Below are 26977 nucleotides of genomic sequence, written 5' to 3' on the forward strand. Positions count from 1 at the left end.
ATGAAGGTTCATTTGATCAGAAAGTTACCAATATGAATAGGTAATGCATTTCGGTGTTGGGAATAACCATTTAAAGGATAGCAGTTAAAAATGTTTACATACAGAATTAATGGAATAATTGTATAGAAGCTTTCCCCACAATAAAAATGATACTTTTTTTGTAGAGATCCGATGTGCCATTCACAAAAAATCAAATGTAGAACCTATATGCAAATCAGACAGGAAGTGCTCTGGGGGGCGTGTCAGAACTTTAGGAAACAGCATGACACACCCCCTAGCTTATTTACATACGGCTTCTACTCTAGATTTCTCAGGACTGGCACATCGGATCTCTACAAAAAAGGTATCATTCTTATTGGGGGACCAGTGCCTATACAGTCAGACCACTTCTTCCACATGTACAAATATACTGTTATGTTTCCTTTAAAGGGAGATTAATAATCTAGTTATGGGTCAAAGCCACCACCATCCTCACCATGGCAGCCAGATGGGAAGGCCTTAATTCAGCTGCTGTGCTGGAAGAACCACAAAGTCTCCATAATTAACTCAAACTCAACAGGCCTGTTAGTTTCATGTTGGTCCAGGGTCAATGTCGTCAAGGGTCTCCCTGTCATGGACTTTCCTCTGGTGTGGAGTTTTGTGACAGGTTCTGGGTCAGAGTCTCACTTTATCTTGTGGGACTCTGCTGATTAAATTAATTCCCTTTCCTTTGGGGAGGAGAGGGTTAATGCCAGGTTTCCTTCCAGCAGCTCCTGAATCCTGGGCAGGTGTTTCCGGTGGGGACCACACCCAGGTCCTATATATACCCTCTACTTCCAGCAGAGGGTGCTGGTTATTTGCTATCATTTGGAAGCTTGGCCAGGAGGTGGAAGGAGCTGTGGAACGCTCTCTCTCTCTGTTGTGCTTTGGGCTGCAGCATTTTCAGGTGTGTTTGTTTATTGTATGATAGTTTCCCAGTAGTCTGTTTTCTTCCCTCTTTTATGTCGTTTCCACTCATGCACTTTTGGTGGCTCCTTTTTGTGTGGTTATCGGATGCATGATTGGTAGTTGTTCTGTTGTTACCTGTTTATCCATATTTGTTGGTGGAGTTAGACTTCTGTTCTTGCCCATTTTCCCCGGGTGGTTGGTTGTGGAGGGGGGTTCATAACATCAAGGACAAGGACAGGAATTAGGGCCTAGGTTGGAGGCTTGGACCTTCCTACCATTAAAGGTACCACTGGGTGTAAGGGTGAGCTCACGGTCCCCAGCTTTAGGGCCAGTATAGGCTTTCCTATGTTCACCAAAGTACACCCATGACACTCCCTTCTTTGCAAATCTCTACTTCAGTGGTCACATTTCATGTTCATTTACTTTACTTTTGAGTCAGTATGAAACTTTATAGTGTAGTTGTAATGTGGTGTATGATTATGCTGAGCGGAGAGGTGCCGGAGCGGTATAATAAGGGGATCTGGTTAGTGTAGTGCGATGGCGTTTATATTATCAAATACCGACAGAACAAACCGCACTTCACACATAATGTATGCAAATTTGTTTAATTCTAGGTATAAACTGAGCTTCCTGGGGATCACTTTCCTGCGGGTAAACAATATTCAATATCGCCCACAATCCCATGTTTTGCAATGACTCCCTTAAATGAACTCTTGTATGGGCTCCGGTTTTTCAGCCATCTTACATGTTAGGTACAAGACAAAAAAAAATCTGCAGCAAATTCACAAAAAATTCTGCATCTGCCTATGGCAGTCATTCCAAAAATCATATGGTTAAAAAAAATGGTAAAAATTGCTGTGAAGACCAAATAACAGATCCGGGGGCGCCTCCCGGTATTCCGATGCCACGGAAAATATGGCAATCGTCCTTATATGAGTTCCTTGAGTCCAACAGGGTGAACAACAAAACACAATCCCATGTGGCCACTGATCTCCAATCTGTAACAGTCCGAACACAGGCACTAGGATCTAGCCTCAACTATAGATCCGAGTCCTTCTCCAGCCAAGATCCAACAAATTGACTAACATGGGTCTCATTGTGGGCCCACCTCCCCCTGGACATTTGATACATGAGAAGAACAAACAATTTCCCACCAGAAGTAGTACATACAGGACAGTCAAAGAGGGACAGACTATTACACCATGAGCACAGGCGGGGGAGGGACACGCTGTTACACTGACGGGGTCACAAAACCGGACAGGGCCACCCATGACATCCCCTGACCCTCACCAGCCCGGTGACGAATATTCCCCAGATCCCATGAGGCCCGTCAGTAGTGCTCGCACATCACTAGTTACAAGTACCCAGCACTCGAGCATGGTAGTGCTCGCTCATCACTAGTTACGAGTACAGAGCACCCGACCATGGTAGTGCTCGTTTATCACTAGTTACGAGTACCCAGCACCCGAGCATGGTAGTGCCCGCTCCTCATTACAAATATTTCAATATCTCCTACTGCTCTACAAATTTTCCACAATGCTCATACATCATGGTCTCAAGGACTTCTCTCATGCTGCACCTACTATACAACACTGTCTTCAGTCAGTAAATTCAGTCCTAACCTTCCAAGATTTTCTGGAAAAACGCTTGAGTTCCACATTGACTTCCATTACACTCTGTACATTAGTCGAGACTGTCTGAGCATCCAAATTTTCATCAGGAATATCGATCACCCTGGTAGAGCTCACGCTTCACTACTTAGGAATCGAGTGAGTGGTCTATTTTAATGATTGACAGACTTTTTTGACAGATTAAATTGAGGCACTGAACTCCTGAGAATAACCAAGAATGAAGGTCAATAAGATACATGTTATGCCTGTATATCAATCTCTTCAGCTCCTCCTGCTCTTAGATATACTGCTGTGTCTGCATTTTTAATTTGGCAGGTTACCATTAAAGGGGTTAACAAATAAGAAATAACGTTTGGAACTCCATTCTATGTCTGAACTGGGTGCAAAAACCTAAAAAAACATCACTATGGGGAGATAAGGTATGCACACCAGTGACTATGTAAGGGGAATACATGGAATAGCAGAAACTGCTGTGTGAATACTGACATGAAAAATTCAATAGCTATATGTATAGAATGAAATGTGAAAAATGGAACCTGCATTACTGCCATGAATATATGAATAAAGAGAAATTTAGCTACTGAATTGATCAATGCAATAGAGCCCCAACACTACGCCAAAGTATTTCTCTACGTTGGGGTCCCTAGCTTGTGTGTGTCCTCTCATGCAGTTAAAAAACTTACCATGTATGGGAAGCTGAGACCCAGGCTATATATACGATGTGGATTGGCAATAGGTGTGTATGGGGAGGGTTCACAAACGAAAAACTACTAACAAATAAGAAATAACGTTTGGAACTCCATTCTATGTCTGAACTGGGTGCAAAAACCTAAAAAAATTACATGTATTCCCCTTACATAGTCACTGGTGTGCATACCTTATCTCCCCATAGTGATGTTTTTTTAGGTTTTTGCACCCAGTTCAGACATAGAATTGTGAACCCTCCCCATACACACCTATTGCCAATCCACATCGTATATATAGCCTGGGTCTCAGCTTCCCATACACGGTAAGTTTTTTAACTGCATGAGAGGACACACACAAGCTAGGGACCCCAACGTAGAGAAATACTTTGGCGTAGTGTTGGGGCTCTATTGCATTGATCAATTCAGTAGCTAAATTTCTCTTGATTCATATGTTCATGGCAGTAATGCAGGTTCCATTTTTCACATTTTCATTCTTACATATAGCTATTGAATTTTTCATGTCAGTATTCACACAGCAGTTTCTGCTATTACATGTATTCCCCTTACATAGTCACTGGTGTGCATACCATTAAAGGGGTTGTCTGAGACTTTTACATTGATGGCCTATCCTTAGGGTCAGCTGTTTCCGATGCCGTCAACGGCCTGAAGTGCTCAGTTGTGGACCCACACAGCGCAGAGTATAGTGGCCATGCTCAGGTACTGCATATCCACCCTCTTTTGGTTTGAATACGGTGCAGTACCCAGGCTCTGCCACTGTACAGCTAACGGAGCTGTTCAGCTCTGCAACTGAGATCTTCCGGCCGCTGCTGGCCCCTGGAACAGCTGATCGGTGGAGGTGTCGGGTGTTGCAGCACCACCGATCAGATATTCATGATAAGGATAGGCCATAAGTGTAATGATCCTGGACATCCCCTTTAAGTAAATATAGTTTATGTAAACTATCTGTTGAATTTTCCTTCCAGGTAGTGTTGGTTTGTTTGTCTACAATGTTTTTGTGACATTTTGGTTTTCTTGCATTCTAATAGCTCTCGAGAAAGGGTTGTCGAAAGCCTTGAAGAAACTAGATGTTTATCTCAACACGCCACTCACCGAAGAGATTGACGCAAACAGCCGAGAGGAAGAAAAAGTTTCTAGAAGGAAATTTCTGGATGGAGATGAATTGACATTGGCTGACTGCAATCTTCTACCCAAGCTTCATGTGGTCAAGGTAGTATTATGCCAAGATTGGTCTCATCTCTGGGGTGGGATGGAAGCTTAAAGGGAATAAAGGGGTTGTCCGGTACTATTTTATATAACTATGAGCCTAAGGACTAACAGGCAGGTAGTTGATACCTTCATGCCTGTTCTGCCTGGCACAGATCTCTGTTGACGTCAAGAGGTCACAGCCTGCTCCTGCTGGCGATTCTGCGGCTCCCGCTAAAGTCATATTGACAGAGCATCAACTTCTCTTTTGATCTGCTATGTTGACAGGGCGTCATTGCCGATGTTGTGTTGACTGATAACTGGTATCATGTTTGTATTCTACTCTATGAGAGTACTGAAGCTAGCTGGAGGTGCAGCTTCAGTGTGAAGTAAGCAGACAAGCTCACCAGAGGGCGACAGAGTAGTTAATAAGCTGGATCAGTAACAGGAGGTCTCGTCAATAGCAAAGGAGAGAGAGCAAAATGCGGTCAGGTGGAAGCCAAGGGGTCAGAAGCCGAGAGGTCACGTAAACTACAAGAGGGAGAATCGGAGCCGAACTAAAATACAGGTTAGAGCCGGGAGACCAAAGTAACATACAGGGGGAAGGAGTCACAGGTAGGAACCGGGGTCAGACAGACAGGACCGGGAAGACAACGGGCAGGGTAAGGAAGTCAGGGAACAGGGACGGACGAAAGATACAAAGAGTACTAAGGTCAAGACAGGGTAGCAGGGAAACAGGACAGATAAAAGTACACTCACAAGAGCCAGACACGCAGACTGCCAAGCAGAAAATATTACTGCCGATGCTCCGGAGGTGGCAGCACAAAAATATAGCAGCGTGACCTTCGAAACGAGGCCGGAGGATTAGCCCCTCCATGACCAGAAACCCTGGAAATAGGAAACATGCAATGGCTCAGCGGCGACTGAGCCAAGCATATAACATGACAGCTGGCATGCAGGGAGCAATCTGTCTATCAACATGACATAAGCAGTCAGAGACTGAAAGAGTATAAATTACTCTGTTGATGTGAAGCAGCAGAATTGACGGCAGGAGCAATAAGTGACCGCTCTGAGTCGTTGCCGGGTAGAACAGGCAGGTAGTTTGCAACTACTTGCCTGCTAGTTCTTAAATGGGTTCTTAATTTGTTCTCTAACATTTGTTTGCCTATACTATGACTAGTTTCCATTTATGGGTTTGTCCGGGACATTTTCATTTTAAAACTATGAACTCATATGATATCACAATCCCACATGAGCCTCACAACCTCGAGCCGCGGCACCACTGGAAGGGCACCGGAATTAGAAAATCATTATAAATAAAACAATATTAAACAACATATTGTAGCATTTTGGACCTTAGAATTCACATTTGTAATTAAAGAGAATCATGCAAACTAGTTCTCCTCCAGGAGGAAGGCCGGATTTACAGCAGCCGACCGGCATTTTTAAAGGAGTACAGATTGGCAACGTGTTTGCAGATCATTGGTTGTTCAATAACGTATTTAGACAGAGAAACCACACTTCAAATGCACACAGAATGGTCAAAAATAGATTATTCTGTGCTCATAGACTGTCATTGTTCTCGACATCACATGTCTGGTTTACACAGGATGATGTGCTGCCTAGAACAATGATCTTTTGCACAAGCCAAATGGTAATTTCAGCCAACGATTGAGCACTTTGCTTGTTCTTTGGGTCATCGGCAGCATGTTTATGATGATGCAGTACAAATGACTTTAAAGAAACCTAGGCCTCTAGTGCCTTCTACTGACATTTTTTGTCTTATAAGTTTGTGACGTCCCTGGTCTATCAAGTCGTCACAGGGTATTGCACAATCTGCCCTTCTGTGCAATATCCACCTCTTTCTTGGTTATGGGTCCCCAACTATATGGTGTAACCTACATCAGCTAATCAAAATCCTAGGTACACTCTGCACCACACCCACCAAACACACCAGTGGACGGCTTGAGTGGAATAGAGTCGCCCACCTGGGGGGTTGGAGAGGGGAGGTCAGGAGTGTAAGAAGTAGTGAGTTGTAGTTTGGAAGGGAAGGAGAGAGGAGGTCAGGAGCTGGGCTCCTAGGAAGCTATCTAGGTGGTAGACGGTGGTCTGGGCCTAGAGGAGCTGGAACCCCGGTCTCAGGGGATCGTGGCAAGGGGCACAGAACTGTCAAAGAGGACAGCCGGCGGCTTTGCACCATCACCGGGCTGGGACCAGGGCACGACGGGGTAAGTGGACCCTAGATCAGGGAGTAGCTTCAGGCAACCTGACAATTAACCCGAAGAGAACGGAGCCTTCAAGATCCGCTCTCCACCCGCTCCAAAATCGGGGTACCAGTGCAACGAGTGGGAAAGGACTTTCCACTCAAAACGGTCCAGAAAATCCCAAGTGTGAACCCTGAGAGCAAGCTCCCACACTTAGCCATAGTGGGGAGCGGGACCCGGCAAGTTCCATACTACCGGGACCTACATAGAAGTAAACTTAGTGCCAGGAGGCAGGTCACAGATCACCAGGCAGCACCATTGGGGACGGGACCCGAACTAGCTCCCCTCAGCGGCAGCGGTATCCAGAACTTTGGTTTATGCAGTTGTTGGTGTCAGCTTAATGGGCTGAGTGAGTACGCAAGTGACCCCTCTGCACCCAACGGCACTCCCTAACCATCACCGAGTCCCGGGTTATCCCCCCTACCCGTGGAGGGTTCTAACACCTGGCTGCCCCATTCCATTCTCCCCGGGTACTCCCAACTGCAGCGGTGGTACTCCTAATTACCACATACCATGGGTGGCGTCACAAACTTTAACACATCCCCCTGTAAATACCTCCCTTCATTTGCGTGGCCGCACGACCCCAGTCCGGAGACCCCTCGAGCCACCGCGGATCCGGATCCGAGCAGCTCGGCTGCTGGCACAGGGGCGGCACACCTCGATGTCCAGCACCCTAACAAGCCTTACAACATAACTAAGGATTTTCAGCCAAATCAGTCTCCTCCATTAGGCGAAAACACCCATTTGTAGACAGCATTTAAGGTTCAATCAAGGTTCTTACCCCTCATCAATACAAAGCGGGGAACTGATTGGATGTTTAATTTTTCCAATGCCAGTTGGTGGTCTTCACAGAAGAAACAATAGCCTCCCAGACCTCAAAGTATCACACAGTGTCTGTCTCAAAACTCGCTGAGTGTCAGGGCTACACTTGACGCTGTTCACACAGCAGAGTCAGACACTCAACACATTGCTGATTTTGAGTTGCACAGATGTCGCGGGCGGGGTCGCAGGTCACGGCCAGTGTGGAGCTACTCGAGATGCTCGGATCCGGTATCGTGGCTGTGGCTCGAGTGGCGGCCGGATCCGGGACTCTTGCAGCAGCCTGTCGCCCACCACTTAATAAAGGGGAGTATTTACAGGGGAAGAGTTTGTCAGTGACACCACCCGTGGGTTGCGGTGATAGTTTAGTGACACAGCCGCTGCCTTGGTATGGGGGCACCCGGGGCTGATGGAGCAAGGCAGCAGGATGGTATCCCCTCCACGGGTAGGGGAGGTGTTGTCCCGGGGCCCAGGTGTAGGTGGTGTGCAGTGCTGGGGCGCCATCTGCAGGCTGGACCGGATGACACTGGTGTACTCACTGTTGTTGATTAAACCACACAAAGTCCAAGTAGTAAACCAAGTGACGGATAACGGTAGCCTCCGAAGGGGTGTGCTCGGATGCCACACACTGGTTGCCAGGACAGGGGCCCTTCCTCCTGCACTTTAGTGTTTTATCTTGTGTGTTGACTAGTTTGCATAAAATGGGAAAAGTCCACTCCCGGTGTCTTTGCTGTGGGAGCTGTTGCCCGCGAGAGCTGACCCTTGGAATTTTTGCAGGCACTTGCAGATGCTCTATCCCCTGCGTTGTGCTTCCGTCTCACTCTATCTGGGGTCACTGGTGGGATAAGACGTGGAATCTTGTCCCCTGCTGGCTAATTGGCAAGGGGCTTGAAGCTGTCCTCGCCCTAAGATCCAGGCATCCCGACTGTGCACTGCCTTCGGACCGGATTCCCGCTGTCGGCACTAGCGGGCTACAACCCTGCCCCAGTCCACTTAAGGTCTCCTGCGACCGGATCTCCGTCGCCTGTGGCCCTGCTCTGCCGTCTGCCACCTAGTCAGCTCAGGTAGTCCGGGAGCTACCACCCCCGACTACCACTTCACTCCTCTCACTTCCACTGCTCAACTCTAACTGTCTGTGTTCCCTCCCCTGACACCTCAGGACCCCTAGGTGGGCGTCACCATCTACCTGGCTCCGTTTACTGGTGTGTCCCTATTGTCCTGGAGGGGTGACTAGGCTTTTGTGGCTGATGTTGTACCTGTGTGTGGGTTGTGTTGGTAGGACAAGGAGGAGGGGATCCTGCATCTGGAAGATGGATGCAGTCTCCTGTGACAACCTGGTTTTGCCAGGGCGTCACACAGACAGGCTCAGATGTCAAACCAAGTGAAATCTTGTTAGAAATTAAATCCTGCAAGCCCAATTACTACTAGCCTGTAGATTGCTGCTTGAGTCACATGTTGCAGGAGACCTATCACAGTTGCCTTTGCCCTTTTTAAGATGGTGGAAGCTGTTCTCCCATGCTGATGATAGCTTTATGCGATCCCGGTCCTTGTGCTTTTATATCCAGTTGCTTGGGAACTTCTGTGTGCTGTTTGGTGTGTTGTGGAAATATTCTTGTTGTCTGATTATTTCCTCCCTTCCTTTAGTTTCATTTTGATCATGTATTCTCTATACCTCTGTGAGTTTGAGTTTTGGTTTACCCCGTCTGTTTATTTGTGTGGGATTAACCATTCCCATCCCAGCCGTCTCCTGGGTGGAGGGAGGAAAGCCACTAAACCAGTGTTGTTCAGATGCTAGGGCAAAGACGTTGGCCCAAACATTGTCACCTGCAGACGTACCTTTGGTATCATGGTCAGCTTTTCATGATCATGGTCGGTTTTTTTAGAAGAAATTTTGGGTTGACTAATATGCTTCGTCATAGTCCACATTGAGCTACCTCCACTAGAAAGCAGTTTGTTGCCTTCTTGATCAAAGCTCATATATTTTTCCCAGGGAGCTTTGCTTGGATTTAAGTTGCCAAAAGGAGAAGGAGTACCTCCTTGTGTTACGTCACCACCGGAGTCCGCTGCAGCGACTTCTACTCCAATCGCCAGGCAACGCTGTGTTCCTGCCTTGGATAGTGCTGGTGATGGGAGAAGAGTCGATTCCAGAGGCGCCGGTGGGAGCAAGCTCCGCTCATCCACTGGGCTGGGTTTCCTTAGGATCTGCAGTACCACTGGCTGACTATAGGTGGTGTGTGTATTCCAGCTGAAGTTACCATTATTCAGTCACAACCAATGGGAAGACAGCACACCCTTCTTAATTACCCTCCTGTCTGTTGACCACTGCCAGAGGTAGTTCTGATATTCTGGATCCTGTTCAGCTCTGTTCTGTTTAGTGATTCTGGTGTTCTGACTTCTGCTTGTTTCCTGACTACCCTTCTGCCTGCTGTTTATGTACCTCGCTGCCCGATCCGGATTTGACCTCTGCTAGATTTTCTGATTACGTCCTTGCCTGACGATTCTGTCCCTGTTCTGCTATTCCTGGTTTTGACCCTGCTTTATAACTACTCTCTTGGACTGCACTCTTCCACAGGTAGTGATCACCTTGGGCCCTGTGTAATTCCAAATCCCTGTATAGAGGTTAAAGGGTTTCAGGGTTCTGGGGGTCCTGCTTGGTGAGTGGCTACCAGCTAGCTTGTCCATTACAGCCCGTCTGAGTCTGTGGATCCAGGCAGGCGTTACACCTTGGCTATAGAGAAACATAGGTAGTAGGATGTTGCAGCGTGTCAGGGCAAGAGTTGACCATACTCTTTGATGTCCTAAGGAGCAGTTGGCCTTAGTTTTTCCCCTTCAGAGAGTCTAGGGGAGTCACAATTTTGTGATTTAGGTACATAGAGATTTGACAAGTTCAGGGTTACAGTACAGCCTCTGGTTGAGGGATTTTAGACAAATTAATGAGGGTTGAAAACATACTCAGGTTCCAGGCTCTTCACCTTAAAGCGTTAACTATGTTTGCTTTCACCGGCGGTACGGGGCGGATTATTAAACACTTCATTTACTCCAGCATTTCTATTTTCTTAGCCAAATAATAAATATGATTTGCGAGATCTTTAAGTGTTTACTCTGGTTTGGACCACCCAGGCCCGTACTATGTTCATCGCCCCCTTTTTTTAATTTTATATCTATATAAATACATTTGACCTGGATATATTTTTGGAAATGCAATTCCCTGGAGGTTTCTACAACGTGTGTAAAAATAGAAGAAAACAAGTGCACACGTAGTGTGAGGGAAACTTTATGTCTGGCTCGATACTTAGCCGTAGACCACCATCGGAATTTATTCAAGTCAGTGGCTGAATATTGATTTCACCAGGCCTCGGGATCGCAGTGTTAACTTTGTCATTGGGGGACATGGTATGAAAAGAAAACTGCATAAAAACAGTCAAAAAAACATTAGTAAATCTCTCCCTCCGTTATTCCCTTCCCACAGAACAAATTATTCAGGGCCCCACTTGGGTGGTCTGCCACTTTGTAAAGTTAAGAGGGTATTCCTGCCACATAAAGTCATGGCATAGTTCTGCAATCTTATATGTGAAGATCCAAACTCTGTAACCCACCTATCCTGAGAAAGAAGATCCCACATGGTGGATTCACTCTTTTTTACTCTTGGCCACTCGGCTATGGAGAAAACTGGAGCTGTGCTACCGGTCCCCAGCATATCGGAAGGCCAGAAGCGCTGTGGAGAACACTGTAAATGGGCCTAAGTGCTAAATTAGCTCTTCAGCTCCTTCTTCCTTAGGATCATTGAGGGTCTCAGGGGTCGGACTCCCACCGTTCACAGAGTGGCATGACTTTGTGAGAGCATCTCACCACATGGTAATGTGTATCATATCACCAGTTCCTTCAAGGGAACCTGTCACCAGATTTTGCGACTATAAGCTGCGTCCACCACCAGTGGGCTCTTGTATACAGCATTCTAACATGCTATATATAAGAGCCCAGGCCACTGTGTGGAACGTAAAAATCACTTTATAGGTGTCTCCATTCTCCGTTACCAGCGCCTCCTCTTTGGGCCATCTTTGTCCTTCTTCTTCTGAAGCCTGGGTGCATGACGCGTCCTACGTCATCCACACAAGCCGGCATTGAGGTCCTGCGCAGGCGCACTACAATACTTTGATCTACCCTGCTCAAAAAGTAATTTTACCATGGTTTTTTTACACTTTTTTACTATATAATGTACAGAAAAATGGTAAACAAATCCAAGTGTGGTGAAATAGTACAAAAATACACATTTTACCATGTTAACTATTTCACCACACTTGGATTTGTTTTTCATTCTTACATACATTATATAATAAAATAAAAAACATGGTAAAATTACTTTTTTCTTAACTATTTCACCATACTTGGATTTGTGGTAAAAAAAATGGTAATTTTTTTTTTTAACTATTCATCACATTTGGATTTGTTTTCCATTTTTCCATACATTATATATTAAAAAAAAAAAAATTGCAAAATTACAATTTTTTTTAATTATTTCACCATACTTGACTTGGATGTGTTTTCAATTTTTCCGTACGTTATATGGTAAAATAAAAAAAATAAAAACAAAAAAAGGGTACTTTTTCTTTTTAACTATTTCACCACACCTGGATTTCTTTTTCATTTTTCCTTACATTATATAGTAATATGAATACCTTATGTTGGCAATAGTGCCTGTGAGAGGCGCTATTGCAGACCACTGTTCCCTGCTCTGTAACCCTCGGGCTCCATGACCTCGGGAATCCGGTGACGTCACGTCAAGTTCCTGACACCGTGGCCGGCCGCAGTGTCCGTGAGTGACTGGGTATTGGGCGACATTTCACTGCTCGTCACAGCCCACCTGCTCCCTCCTCTCTCATAGCAGAGCGCTGCAAGCAGGAGACACACTGGGCTGTGACAAGTGGTCAAACTCCGCCCACAGCCCAGTGAGTCAGGAAGACTGGGGCCGGCCGCAGGGATGTGACGTGATCCGGAACTTGACGTGACGTCACCGGATCCCCGAGGTCATGGATCCCGAAGGTCACGGAGCGGGGAACAGCGGTCTGCAATAGCGCCTCTCACGGGCACTATTGCCAACATAAGGTATTTGAGAGAAACATTGTTTCTCAATATAATATCGATCTAGACAATAAAAAATATGGGTGAACCAACCTTCTAATGTTGTGTTATGGGCATTGTTGGTGGATTATAGGTATTATTATTATTATTTATTATTATAGCGCCATTTATTCCATGGCGCTTTACAAGTGAAAGAGGGTATACGTACAACATTCATTAACAGTACAAAACAGACTGGTATAGGAGGAGAGAGGACTCTGCCTGCGAAGGCTCACAGTCTACAGGAGGAGAGGACCCTGCCCGCGAGGGCTCACAGTCTACAGGTGGAGAGGACCCTGCCCGCGAGGGCTCACAGTCTACAGGGAATGGGTGATGGTACAATAGGTGAGGACAGAGCTGGTTGCGCAGTGCTGTACTGGACTGAGGGTTATTGTAGGTTGTAGGCTTGTTGGAAGAGGTGGGTCTTGCGGTTCCTCTTGAAGCTTTCCACGGTAGGGGAGAGTCTGATATGCTGAGGTAGAGCATTCCAGAGTATGGGGGAGGCACGGGAGAAATCTTGTACGCGATTATGGGAAGAGGAGATAAGAGAGGAGCAGAGAAGGAGATCTTGTGAGGATCTGAGGTTGCGTGCAGGTAGGTACCGGGAGACTAGGTCACAGATGTAGGGAGGAGACAGGTTGTGGATGGCTTTGTATGTCATGGTTAATGTTTTGAACATCATTATCATACTGTGTCTTTCCAGATTGTTGCCAAGAAGTATCGCAACTATGAAATCCCAGCCGAGATGACGGGAGTGTGGAGATACCTGAAGAACGCCTATGCCAGAGACGAGTTTACCAATACATGCGCCGCGGACAAAGAGACAGAGCTGGCCTATGCCGATGTAGCAAAGAGGCTCTCCAAGTCCTAACAACTGAGTAAATGCCACCAAGTATAGTATTTCACAAAAGACTTCCCCCCCCATATTGTCTCCGGATGGACCTTTTCCTGTGTGACCGTCACATCATGATCTCAGCCTCTCGGCACACCGCCGATACACTCATCTACCAGATTGTCCGCCATCCAATTACAATGTCCAAGGAAAATCCTCCAGCAATTTGCATTGACTGAAAGACAATGATTCTCAGACCCTCCACCCGTAATTTCCATCCTAGATTGAAGGCAATACCCGCTATCCTTTATAAAGTATTTTTGTAATGTAAGCGCACTCCTTTCAAGGTGATTTATAAATTGTATTATATCATAGATAATTGTATAATTTATATATATATATATATTTGATTCCATGCTACTCTCTATATCTATAGCTAGAGTAGGATATTCTTCGATTACCATCAGAGTGGTCTATATTTTTATTTTATTGCTTGTTTTTGGAATTTTTTTTTCAAGACCTTGTGGAAAAATTAAAGTGTAACCGTCATTTTAATTTTTATTTTATAAATCAATAGTGCACATGAAAATAAGCAACTGTGTAATATACTGTATCTTATCAGACAAATCTGCTTCTTTCTCTGCCAGAATTGATCAGTCATTATCAGAATTATCAATTCTGAGGTAAAATCTGTATTCAGTGAAGACTTTCCCATTACTGAAATAGGAGATGGCAGTTGGTGCTGATTAGATTCTCTATAGATAGAAGGGGGAGGAGCTATAGGCAGAGGGAGGAGCTAGAGGCAAAGCTCTGCTCCTTCTCCTGCATCTATCTACATAGGAGATGGCAGTTGGTGCTGAGGAGATTCTATGTACATAGAAGAGAGAGGACCTAGAGGCAGAGGGAGTAGCTACAGACAGAGCTCCACCCCTCCTCCTATTTCTATCTACATAGGAGATGGCAGTTGGTGCTGATTAGATTCTCTATAGATAGAAGGGGGAGGAGCTATAGGCAGAGGGAGGAGCTAGAGGCAAAGCTCTGCTCCTTCTCCTGCATCTATCTACATAGGAGATGGCAGTTGGTGCTGAGGAGATTCTATGTACATAGAAGAGAGAGGACCTAGAGGCAGAGGGAGTAGCTACAGACAGAGCTCCACCGCTCCTCCCATTTCTATCTACATAGGAGATGGCAGTTGGTGCTGATGAGATTCTATGTAGATAGAAAAGCAGGAGCTAGAGGGAGGAGCTAGAGACAGCTCCGCCCCTCATCCTGCTTCTATCTACTTAGGAGATGGCAGATGGTGCTGATGAGATTCTATGTACATAGAAGAAGGAAGAACTACAGGCAGAGGGAGGAGCTATAGGAAAAGGGAGGAGCTAGAGGTTGCACTCTGCCCCTTCTGCTTCTATCTATATAGGAGATGGCAGTTGTTACTGATGAGATTCTATGTGGATAGAAGAGGGAAGAGCTAGAGGCAGAGGGAGGAGCTATAGGCAGAGGGAGGAGATAGAGGTAGCGTTCCGCCCCTCATCCTGCTTCTATCTACATAGGAGATGACAGTTGGTGCTGATGAGATTCTATGTAGATAGAAGAGGGAGGAGCTAGAGGCAGAGGGAGGAGCTAGAGACTAGATAGGAGATTACAGTTGTTACTGATGAGATTCTATGTAGATGGAAGAGCAGCTAGAGGCAGAGGGAGGACTTAGAGGCAGAGCTCCGCCTCACCTCCTACTTCTATCTACATAGGAAATGACAGTTGGTGCTGATGAGATTCTATGTAGATAGAAGAGGGAGGAGCTAGAGACAGAGGGAGGAGCTAGAGGCAGAGCTCCGCCTTTCCTCCAATTTCTATGTACATAGAACTGCCATCTCCTATGTAGATAGAAATGGGAAGAAGGGTGGAGCTCTGTCTGTAGCTTCTCCCCCTGCCTCTAGCTCCTCCCCCTTCTATCTACATAGAATCTAATCAGCACCAACTGCCATCTCTTATCTCAGTAATGGGAAAGTCTTCAGTGAATAGAGATTTTACCTCAGATTTTAGAATTTTTACCCCTTCATGGCCTTGGACATACTGGTATGTAGTTGTCTCCCTGCGTTTGATGCATGCCAAGCCCGCGTCTTTCCCTGCACATGTTAGCTGATGTGATCAGACATCATCGGCCTCTCACATGATCTCTGATCCACCCACCGCTGTTAACCACTTAAATTCTGCTGTCAATCTGACAGCAGGATTTAACACGCGCCGGTGGGGAGCGCACCATTTCCCGCTCCCATCGGTGGCCCCGTGACATGATCGCGGAGCACCGATGTGTTGTCATAACAGCCAGGGGTCAGCTGATGACCCCTGTGTCCGTCATGATGAACTTCCTGTGCATGCTGCTGTGAGGCTGCGAGCGACATTCATAGGAGGTAATGATTTCTGTCATACAGAATGGAGCTAATTCTGATCCAGCTCTGTACAGGACAAAGAGCGTATGATTCTTCAAGTTTCCTAAGAGGACTAGTAAAAAATCTACAAAATTTAAAAAAATTTTTTTTAAAAAATCTGAAAAAAATAAAGAAAACAAAAAACCCCACAAAAGTTTAAATCAACCGCCTTTTGCCCCATTGAAAATAAAACAATTTAAAGAAAAAAAAGACACATATAGTATTTGGTATTACCGCATTCAGAAATGTCTGATTTATCAAAATATAAAGTTAATTAATCTGGTCGGTAAAGGGCGTAACAAAAAAAAATCCAAAAACACCAGAATTACATTTTTTTGTCTGCCACAACAATGCAATAACATAAAATAAGAAGAGTTCAAAACATTATGTCTATCCAAAAATGGTATCAGTAAAAACATCAGCTCAGGGCGCAAAAAATAAGCCTTCAGTCCTGAAAAATAAGAGCATTACGAGTCTCAGAAAATGGCGACAAAAGCGAATTTTCTTTTTGAAATTTCAGATTTATTTTTCACCAATTAATTAAAAAAAAAACATTATACATGTTTAGTATCTGTGTACTCGTACTGACCTGGAGAATCATATTGCCAGGTCAGTTTTATCATCCGGTGAAGATGGTAAATAAAATACCGAAAGAACAATTGTGCAATTGGATTTTTTTTTTAGCAATTTCACCGCACTTGAATTTTTTTTCCCATTTTCCAGTACAATATGTGGTAAAATGAATGGTGTCATTCAAAAGTACAACCCGTCCTGCAAAAAAACAATTATTCATATGGCTATACTGACTGAAAACTTAACAAGTTATGCCTCTTGGAAGAAGGGAAGGAAAAAAGAAAGCGTTAAAAAATGGAAAAATCGCAAAGTCGTGAAGTGATTAATAATGAGTGATAAATTCTTACAGAAAATGAAGATTTGGCTGATAAGATATATTACAAAGTTGCTTATTTTTATGATGTGTACTATTGAGTTTTGAAATAAAAATGAAAATGACAGTTTGCTTGAAGAACTTCTGGCACACATAAAGCTTGCGGAATCTGTTTGTAGGCATTTGTTTTATTTTTTTCTTTAAAGGGTGGTGCCCTTTTGGTTAAATTGCAGTATATAAACACCTAATAAATTCAATTTCAAATACTTTTGTTTGTTTAAAAAAATAAATAAAAAAAATAAATAAAAATAATAAAGATAAATAAAAATAAAAAAATAGAAAAAATTATATATATATATATATATATATATATATATATATATATATATATATATATATATAATATAATATATTGTCGGGGATAGGTTCTTTGTAACCTGGCCCGGCAGGGGGGTAGCAATAAGGGGTGCAGAGAGAAACGTTGAACCCAGGTCCAGATGGCTTTGGACCCTCTGTCACATCAGTCACTCCAAATCCTGCCTCTGTATTAGGTATTCTGGTACATATGTGATAGCTTTTATACGTACCAGAATCACTGACATATGCAGACCCATTATAATCAATGGGTCTGCACAAACATCAGTGATTTTTTTACTGACCATGTCTCCGTGCAGCGCATACGCATATCCGTGATTGCCGCACGGAGACATGTCTGTTTTTTTCTGGCATCACTGATGTTCCACGGACCATACTATGGTGTGATCTGTGAAACACGTACCACAAAAATACGGACATTGAAAATGAAAAACTTTTTTAACTCACCTTCTCCAGCTCTGCTTGTCTCCGGCCGCTGCTCTCTGCTGCTTCAGAACCGGCTCATTACTGGCTGCATATTCATGTATGCAGCCACAGCCAACCCGGAAGTAGCTGCAGCAGGGTCAGCGCCGGCCAGATGCTGCACTGCGGGACTCTTCAGCACCACGGACAGCAGGAGCGGGGACAGGTGAGTTTATCTCCATGTGCGATCACGGAGAATGGATAACGGATTGCACATGGACAAGCCACGTGTGCCGTAAATCACGGCACACGGAGGGATATATGTGTTTTTTACACATCAGTGAAAAACGTCTGTGGTTTTCACTGACGTGTGAAATAGGCCTTAGGCCCGATTCACTTACGTGTTCTATCCATCTCTTGTTGTGTATCCAGTTTACTCTATGTCTCTTGAACGCCAAATTAATAAGATTTGTTTTACGAGCGCTATGGAAATTAATACAACACACACTTTGTGGTGTACTGAAAGTTTCTGCTTTATTACATCATGTGACCAGTTTATATAGTACCTCAAACAAAGAAATAACTCCTCTGAACTATACACCAATAAGAGCTGCAGGGGTTGAAAGTTAATATGATGCTTCCCCACCCATCAATGTTAGCTGAAGCCTATGACATCATTCAGTTATAAGACAAGATGGTTTCTTTAAGAACAAAATGAATTCTATTCTCTCGCAATAGCTAATCAGAAGAGGAGCCATGGAGACGGTTCACAGGGCTCCCATTCAGCGGCCACCAAATACTGACTTGGCTCTTGGACAAGGGTCCTAGGAATCAATTTGCTCCTCTACCCCAGCCGTAAAACAATACAATGAAATTCTAGTTTTTATCGTACTTTTCCTTTATCCCTCCACAAGATGGGTGCTAAATATATGATCGCCGGACGTCCAACGGCTGGGACTCCAAATCACAAAAAAGGGGGTTGCAAAGTCCCCTGTGTGAATACAATGGAAATTCACACATACAGTTGAAACCAGAAGTTTACATACACTATCTAAAAAGACACATATGCATGTTTTTTCTCTAATTAACTCAGATGTTGCCAGTAAACCTATCAGAAGCTTCCAAAGACATGACATCATATAGGCTGTCCCATATTGTTTAAAGGCATAGTACTCTTATTGTATGGAAACTTTTGACTTTGCAGAAAGTAATAAAAATGCCTTAAAACATTCTCTCTCTCATTATTGTGGCATTTGTCAAATATAAATAATTTTGGTTCCTAATTGAGCTAAAACGGGAAAGGTTTATTATGATTTTATGTCAGATAGTGAGAAAAACCTGCAGATGTGTCTGTATAGAGAGCGGAGGGAAAAACCTGCAGATGTGTCTTTTTAGAGAGTAAATGGAAACTTCAGGTTTCAACTGTATAAGTATCACTTTGATTCCTTGTCCATATGAGCGGTGGACACACTTGTGCACTGCACTCCAATAAACCAGAAGAAGTGATTGACGTGATGGTCACAGAGGTGCACCACTGCTGCAGTCACACAAAGGACTTCTTGTGATTGGAGGAAGTCCCAATCATTGGACCTCCAGCAATGAGACATTTATCCCCTACCTGGAGTGATTGATATATATGAGACCCCCTTTTTAAAGGGAATATGTCACTAGATTTATGATGCCTGAACCACAGGCACCACGAATCAGACAGCGGCTGCGCGATGGCAGTCAGGTAAGTTTTCAGAGTAAACTGGTAACTGGTCAGCAGAGACACATGTTCCATGGCTGGCTTTTCATAGTATGTTTACTCTGAAACACAGCGGTGTAAAACATACATGACAGCGATTGTGCAGCCAGCATCTGATTCATGTCCGTGGTTCCTTATAATGAAAAATGCATTTCTGTTTTCCTGTGCTTACAGCAGCATCAGCGGCAGATTCCTATAAATCCAGCTATACTTCAGCTAATTTACAAACATACAGGAATTTTTTTTCCAAGTCTTGCCACAGATTATCAAGGGGATTTAGGTCTTGACTGTGTCTGCCCCATTCACACACGTGAATATGCCCTGATCTAAACTCTCCATAGTAGCTCTGGCTGGATGTTTATGGTCGTTGTCCTGCTAGAACATAATCCTACGCCCCAGTCTCAAGTCTGCATGCCAGGATTGCCCTGTATTTAGCTCCACCCATCTTCCCATCTACTCTGACCACCTTCCCTGTCCCTGCTGAACAGAAGCCTCCCCACAGCATGATGCTGCCACCACCATGTGTGATGGTGGGGATGGTGTTTTCAGGGTGATGTGCAGTGTTATTTTTCCTCCAGGATTGCCCTGTATTCAGTGCCATCCATCTTCCAATCAACTCTGACCAGCTTTCCTGCCCCTGCTGAAGAAAAGCCTCCCCACATCAGAATGTTGCCTCCACCATGTGTGACGGTGAGCACTACGTTTTCCATATGATGTGCAGTGTTAGTTTTCTGCCACACATATTATTTAACATTAAGCCCAAAAAAATAAACTTTGGTCTCATCTGGCAAGAAGACCTTCTTCCACATGCTTAATGTGTCCCTACATGACTTTTTGCAAATTGCAGATGGGACTTCTTATGGCTTTAAAAAATGTCTTCCATAAAAGCCAGGTTTGTGAACTATGCAACTAATAGTTGTCCTGTGGACAGATTCTCCCACCTGATGAGCTGTGGATCTCTGCAGCTCCTCCAGAGTGGCCATGGGTCTCTTGGCTGCTTCTCTATTTAGTGCTCTCCTTGCTTGGGATGTCAGTTGTGCCATACTCCTTCCATTTTTGGATGTTGAATTGAACAGTGCTCTGTGAGATGTTCAAGGATTGGACTAATTTTTTTATAACCTAACCCTGCTTTACTTTTCACAACTTTATCCCTGACTTGTCTGGTGTGTTCCTTGGTTTACACAATGCTGTTTGATCCCCAATGCTCTCACACCACCCTTTGAGGCCTTCACAGAACAGCTGTAGCTATACTGAGACTAAATTACACACAGGTGGACTCAACTCACTAATTATGTCATGTCTGGAGGCAATTGGTCACTCATGATTTTATTTAGGGGTATCAGACTACAGGGGGCTGAATATAAATGGACGTCACAATTTTCATATTTATATTTTTAAAATATTGATGAAGCCATGTATCACTTCCTTATCACTTCTGAAATACTACCTTCTGGTGGTATGTTACACAAATTTCTAAAATAAAAAATACTCTAACGTGAAAGAATGTGGAAACGTTCGCAGGATATGAATATTTGCCAAACCACTGTATACACACACATACTGTATATATATAATATATATATTATATATATATGAACATGTGTGTTCATGGGTGTAACAAGACAAATTCCACTCAGAACAGGCCTCGCCATGGCTGACCAAAAGCTGAGTGCACGTGCTCAGCGTCATATCCAGAGGTTGTCTTTTCAAAATAGACGTACAGGTGCTGCCATCATTGCTGCAGAGGTTACAGGGGGGGGGTTCGCCTGTCAGGGCTTAGACAATGCACCGCATACTGCATCACACTACTCTGCATGGCTGTTGTAACAGAAGGAAGCCTCTTCTAAAGATGATGCACAAGAAAGCCAGTAAACAGGTTGCTGAAGACAAGCAGACTAAGGACATGGATTACTGGAACCGTCCTGTGGTCTGATGAGACCAAGATAAACTTATTCCAGTCAGATGGTGTCAAGCATGTGTGGCAACAACTAGATGAGGAGTACAAAGACAAGTGTGTCCTGCCTACAGTCAGGCATGGTGGTGGGAGTGTCATGATTTAGGGTTGCATGAGTGCTGTCGGCTGTGGGGAGCTACAGTTCATTGAGGGAACCATGAATGCCAACATGTACTGTGACATACTGAAGCAGAGCATGACAGCCTGCCTTGGTATTCCAACATGATAACGACCCCAAACACACTTTCAAGACCATCACTGCCTTGCTAAAGAAACTGAGGGTAAAGGTGCTGTACTGTACAACCTTCAAGTAAAAAAAAACCCTGTTAAAAATTATCTTTTAATAATTAAATTAAAAAAGCCCAATAAAGGGAAACACAGAAATTTAATTAAAATTGAAGCACGGTACCATAATGGGTCAGGGGGCAGTAGCAGTTACTGTAGATGGACGCCCCCATTCACCGTCGGGAAGCCCTAGATCAACCCTACAGTGACCCTGTCCAAATGAAGAACCTATCACCAAAGGTAATACAGATCAAAAGTACTTATCTGAGAAGTCATTTTTCATTCCCATAGCGTCCCAAAGTTGCTGAACTGGCCAAGCATCTCCAGACCTAAACCCTATTGAGCATCTGTGTGCGCAAGATGTTGGAGTGCAAGGTCTCACTTCCACAATCTCCGTGATGTCATCATGGAGGAGGGAAGAGGATCCAGCGGCTCTTGTGAAGCTCTAGTGACCTCCATGTCCAAGATCGTTACGACAATGTTTGAAAATAACGGTGGCCACATAATATATTGACACTTTGGGTACAATTTGGCCATTTTCACTTAGAGGTGTACTCACTTTTTATTCATTAATGTAAAATTTACACTGTTATACAAGCTGCACACTGACTACTGTACATTGTATCACAGGGTCAGGTCTTCAGTGTTGTCCCATGAAACGATATAATAGAATATTTACAAAACTGTGAGGGGTGTACTCACTTTTTTGATATACTATATATATCTTTTATTATAGTTTTTATTTCTGGGTTTTTTTTGTATTTGATTTCACTCTTTTCGCATTTTATTTTCATTTTTTCTCCACTTTACTATCTTTTCTCATCGTTATTATTGTTGGGTTTTTTTATTTGATTTGACTTTTTTTGATTTTTTTCTTTTTTTTTTCCCCTTTTTTCTATCTTTTTTTATTCCTTTATATCGCGGAGGATGAGAGCCTGCGGAGAAATGGATTTGAAATAAATTAGAAAAAGTCAGGCTGACACAATAATTCTCTTTCTCACGTAAAAAGGTTTTCTGCTGAGATCTGAACCGTGCTCAGAAAAGTAAAGGAGACAGAAACTTGGCTCGGACCTCGCTGCAATTCGGGAGGGGAGTTAAGAAAAAAAAATGAGGGAAGCTTTCTCTGTCATTCTCTTTCTCCCCCTCCTTTACTTACCTTTCCATTTATGAATTCTTTTCAACATTTGGACTTTGCTATACATAACTTTAAATCACTAACATCCTTCACGGCTCTGTGATTTGCTAGTTCCATATGTAGCCTCTTGGCCCACTCGTTTGGCTCAGGCTCAAGTCCTGTTCTTGCCCTGGGTTTACATTTTGTAGCCAGGGAGAAGGGAGAGAATGAGCTTATTCATCATAAGCCCCCTCCAGGTGGTATTCATTGTATGTGCCAATATCAAGGTAGGACATAGACACACAAAGAACCTCCATGTCTGTCTCTCTCCACCATGCTGTCCTCCAAATAGATCAGCGTCTAATTATTTACCCGGCTACTTAATGACTTATTAATATACAAAATACTAAAAATATTTAAAAAAAATATTTAAAAAAAATAAATAAAAAAAATCAATTGCAAGCCACAGCCACTAGAGGGCAGCAAATTAATCAGTTTATATATATATATATTTTTATTGTTAAAATAATAATTAAAAAAAACCCACATTTTTATGATGTCAAAATGTAAAGTATGCTATAAATTTACAAAATGTAAAGGTTAGAGATCTTCATTTCCATAGCCATGTATCAGGGGCTGGTGTTAAGGTGGATGGGTCTGTGTGCAGAAAGTACCTTCTCTTGGAATCGCCAAGCTCTCATATGTTGTACTGTCATGTAGTGCACACAACCATACCATAAAATACTAAAATAGTCAAACAAAACTGCCATAGAGATGCCGTAAAGCACTACAACTTTTTTTTTACTTCACCATTGGAGTGGTGCTTTAAATTTAAATCTGCTGTCCCTGTCTTGTATTCACCATCCGGCGCTTTCAATTTTTCCAGCGACACTCTACTTGGTCAGAGTGACCGGAGGTAAGATCTTATTACAAGTCTATGAGAGCCTCGTTCTGGCAAGAACAAGGCTCTCGTTCTAGCAAGTGTATGAGAGTCAGAACGAGGCTCTCATTCTGGTAGGAACGAGGCTCTCATTCTGGCTCTCATAGCCAGAACATGGACCCCATAAATTAAGTGGGCTCTCCTCACTACAATAATGCCAGACATGTGAATGCTATCTGTGGTTTAGGTGCATTTTGGGGCTCAGAAGGGAGGGGTGCATTTGGAATTTAACATGCAGATTTTGCTGGATTTCTTTTTTTTGAGGGGGGAGCCATAGTGTTTTTCCAGAGCTTTAGGCTATGTGCGCACGTTGCGTTTTTTCCCGCAGAAACGCTGCATTTTGAACTGCAGCGTTATTGCATGCGTTCAGCTTCCCCAGCGAAATCTATGAGAAAGCCGAAAAATCAATGCACACGCTGCGTTTGTAAATGCAGCGTTTTGGATGCCCAAAATCGCTGCGGAAAAAAAAGCAGCATGTCACTTCTTTTGTGCGTTGTAGCGGCATTCTCCACCCATTGAAATCAATGGTGTGGGTCAAAATGCACTTGGACTGCATTTTTGTTGCATTCCGCATGCTTTTTTGACAAGCAAAACGCAGGTCTTTTCAGTCTCTGTCAATGTCTGGCAATTTCTATTTGTGGATGTCAGTGAATCTCCCTGTCTGTCGGTCGGTCGGTCTCTTTCTCTGTCAGTTGGTCACTCTGTCTGTCTCTCTCTCTGTCTGTCTGTCTCTCTCTCTCTCTGTCTGTCCCTCTCTCTGTCTGTCTGTCAGTCTCTGCTCCTCTCTCATACTCACTGATCCCCGATCACCGGCGTGGCGCTGCAAGGCTGTCACACTGCTCTTCCTCTTTTGAAAATGCCGGCCGCTCATTAATCCATCACGTATTCCATGCTTTCCCCGCCCACTGATGCCTATGATTGGTTGCAGTCAGACAAGTTACACTGTCTCACTGCAATCAATCACAGCCGCAGGTGGGCGGGTCTATATCGTGCAGTAAAATAAATAATTAAAAAAAAAACAATTTTGATACCAGCCAGGGTAAAGCCACACGGCTGAAGGCTGGTATTCTCAGGATGGGGAGCGCCACGTTATGGGGAGCCCCCCACCCTAAAAATATCGACCTGGAGCCGCCCGGAATTGCCGCATCCATTAGATGCGACAGTCCCGGGACTTTACCCGGCTCATCCCGAATTGCCCTGGTGCGGTGGCAATCGGGGTAATAAGGGGTTAATCATGGCAGGTGTCTCCCTGAGATACCTTTCATAATTAACCTGTAAGTTAAAAAAAATAAACACACACATCCAAAAAGTCCTTTATTTGGAATAAAAGACAGAAAAAAACACCCTCTTTTACCACTTTATTAAAATCCTCAAATACCCCTCCAGGTCCGACGTAATCCACACGAGGTCCCGCGACGCATCCAGCTCTGCTACATGAAGCTGACAAGAGCGGCAGTAGAACACCGCCGCTCCTGTCAAATCCATGCAGCAACTGAAGTGAGCCGCGCGATCAGTGATGAAGTCACAGGTGAGTTGCGATCTCGGGTGGAGGACTCTAGCTGGCCGCGATAACCTGAGTGATGGTGTGGCGCCCTGGACTAGCCAGGTCGTCACAGGTACTGCAACACACACCCCCACTTCGAGACAGGCACATCAGCCAGACACAAAATCCTTGTTGCCTCCCTCCAGGGGCTGATGTCCACACCAGGTGGGGTGGAGCCAGGCGGTTGGCCCCACCCACCGAGGAGTTCACAGTCCTGGAGGCGGGAGAAGGAAGTCAGTTGAGAGTAGAGAAGAGTTAGGAGAGTGTGAGGAGTGAAGTGGAAGTGGAGGAGCGAACTGACCGTGTCCGGGTGTGCGGCCCGGACACTTAGAGCAAGGTTGGCAGACGGTGGTGGTCGTCTGCAGGAGAGGCAGATCAACGCGGAACCGTAGGACTGGGGACGGGCGGTGGCCCGCTGGTACTGAACCGGGGAGCAAAGTGAAGCCAGCACACTCAGGCAGGGCCTGCGGACCCTGACCAGGCTTGGAGTCGCCATTAGAGGTCAAATCCATCAGTGACTGGAACCCTAGGGGTTTCCTAACAGCCAAGACCCGATTGAAGGCAACCGTCCGACCAGCAAAAGGAAATACAGCTACCGCCACAGCTAGAGTTCCAAGGGCCAGGGCAAAAGGGCTTCTCCGGCACATATATACGCTGGGGAGCGGGTTACCGATGGGAATCCATCGGGACCGAACATACACAAAGGTGCAGGGAAAGGCAGCCATCACTAACCGTCTGGGAGAGACTACAGCAACCGGCTGCGGGACCCGTCCATCCAGCCGTTTGGTTTACCAGAGACTTTGCGTACCTTTGTGGCTGAGTGAGTACAACTGTGCCATCCGGCACCGCGCTGCGCAGTCCAGGCGACCCTGCACCCATCCAACCCTGCATCCCCGTCATCTCACCGGGCCCCGGGACCACCAACCCCTACCCACGGAGGGGGAAAACAACATCCCAGCTGCTCCCTGCCATCGCTCCCGGGATCCCCGTCACCAGCAGCGATGGTGCCCAACCTCACCACAACCCGTGGGTGGCGTCACGGACCAAATCCCAAAACCAAACTACCCCCTTTCAGTCACGGGCGAGGAGCGCCGCTCGAGTCCCCGGATCCGGCCCACCGCTCGAGCCACCGAGCCGCCACCGCAGCAGCGCCGGACCCGAGCGTTGGCGAGTGCGGCGCAGCGGCGTCCTTCCACGCCCGCGACAATGGCACCGCTAATCGCGCTGCTCACTTCAGTCACTCAGGGTATTAGCGGTCACCGGTGAGTCCTTCACGGGTGACCGCTAATCAGGACACCACACACAGACAGAGCCGCGGTATGACAATGAAGTCGGGTGAAGTTCACCCGAGTTCATTCTTATCGCGTGACTCTGTCTGTGTCTGCTGTCAGCCAGCATGTAGCAGAGCTAAATTGCCGGGGGGAACGCACTGTTAAAAATGGATCCAAAACGCAGGCAAAATGCATGGAAAAAGCATCCAAAATGCATGCGTTGTGGAGGCATTTTTTTTTACAAACGCAGTGTCCAGTCTGCCAGAGGGTGCGTTCTTTTCTGCACTGCAGAAAACGCAACGTGCGCACATAGCCTTATGCTACCAGGTACCTGGAAAACTCCTATATTACTGTTAACAAATGACGGATCTGAGTGGGGACTTGTGTTTTTGTGTTTTGTGCGTTGAGTTGAATGGTATTTGGTGAAGATCTTGGTACAGAACATTTTGGATCAGTTCACATGTATCCTGTGCTCTTTGAGAGCTCTTTCATTAGGCTGGAAATACATCTATGCGAGTAAAATCGGTCCGACTGGGCTGAAAAAACTCGGCTGA

At 45.0% G+C, this 26977-nt stretch overlaps 1 protein-coding gene across 2 annotated transcripts in view; it reads left to right on the forward strand.

Annotated features, from left to right (window-relative positions):
• CLIC5 (chloride intracellular channel 5) overlaps window positions 1–17058 on the forward strand; it is a 238346-nt gene extending 221288 nt beyond the window's left edge. For both annotated transcript variants that reach the window (XM_075341180.1, XM_075341181.1), the window contains exons 5-6: window positions 4291–4472; window positions 13352–17058. In XM_075341180.1, coding sequence (XP_075197295.1) covers window positions 4291–4472; window positions 13352–13519 — 350 coding nt within the window. In that variant the 3' untranslated portion in view covers window positions 13520–17058. The remainder of the gene's footprint in view (window positions 1–4290; window positions 4473–13351) is intronic.
• Window positions 17059–26977: the final 9919 nt, after the last annotated feature.

This window comes from Anomaloglossus baeobatrachus, chromosome 3, assembly GCF_048569485.1.
Source record: "Anomaloglossus baeobatrachus isolate aAnoBae1 chromosome 3, aAnoBae1.hap1, whole genome shotgun sequence".
Lineage (NCBI taxonomy): Eukaryota > Metazoa > Chordata > Amphibia > Anura > Aromobatidae > Anomaloglossus > Anomaloglossus baeobatrachus.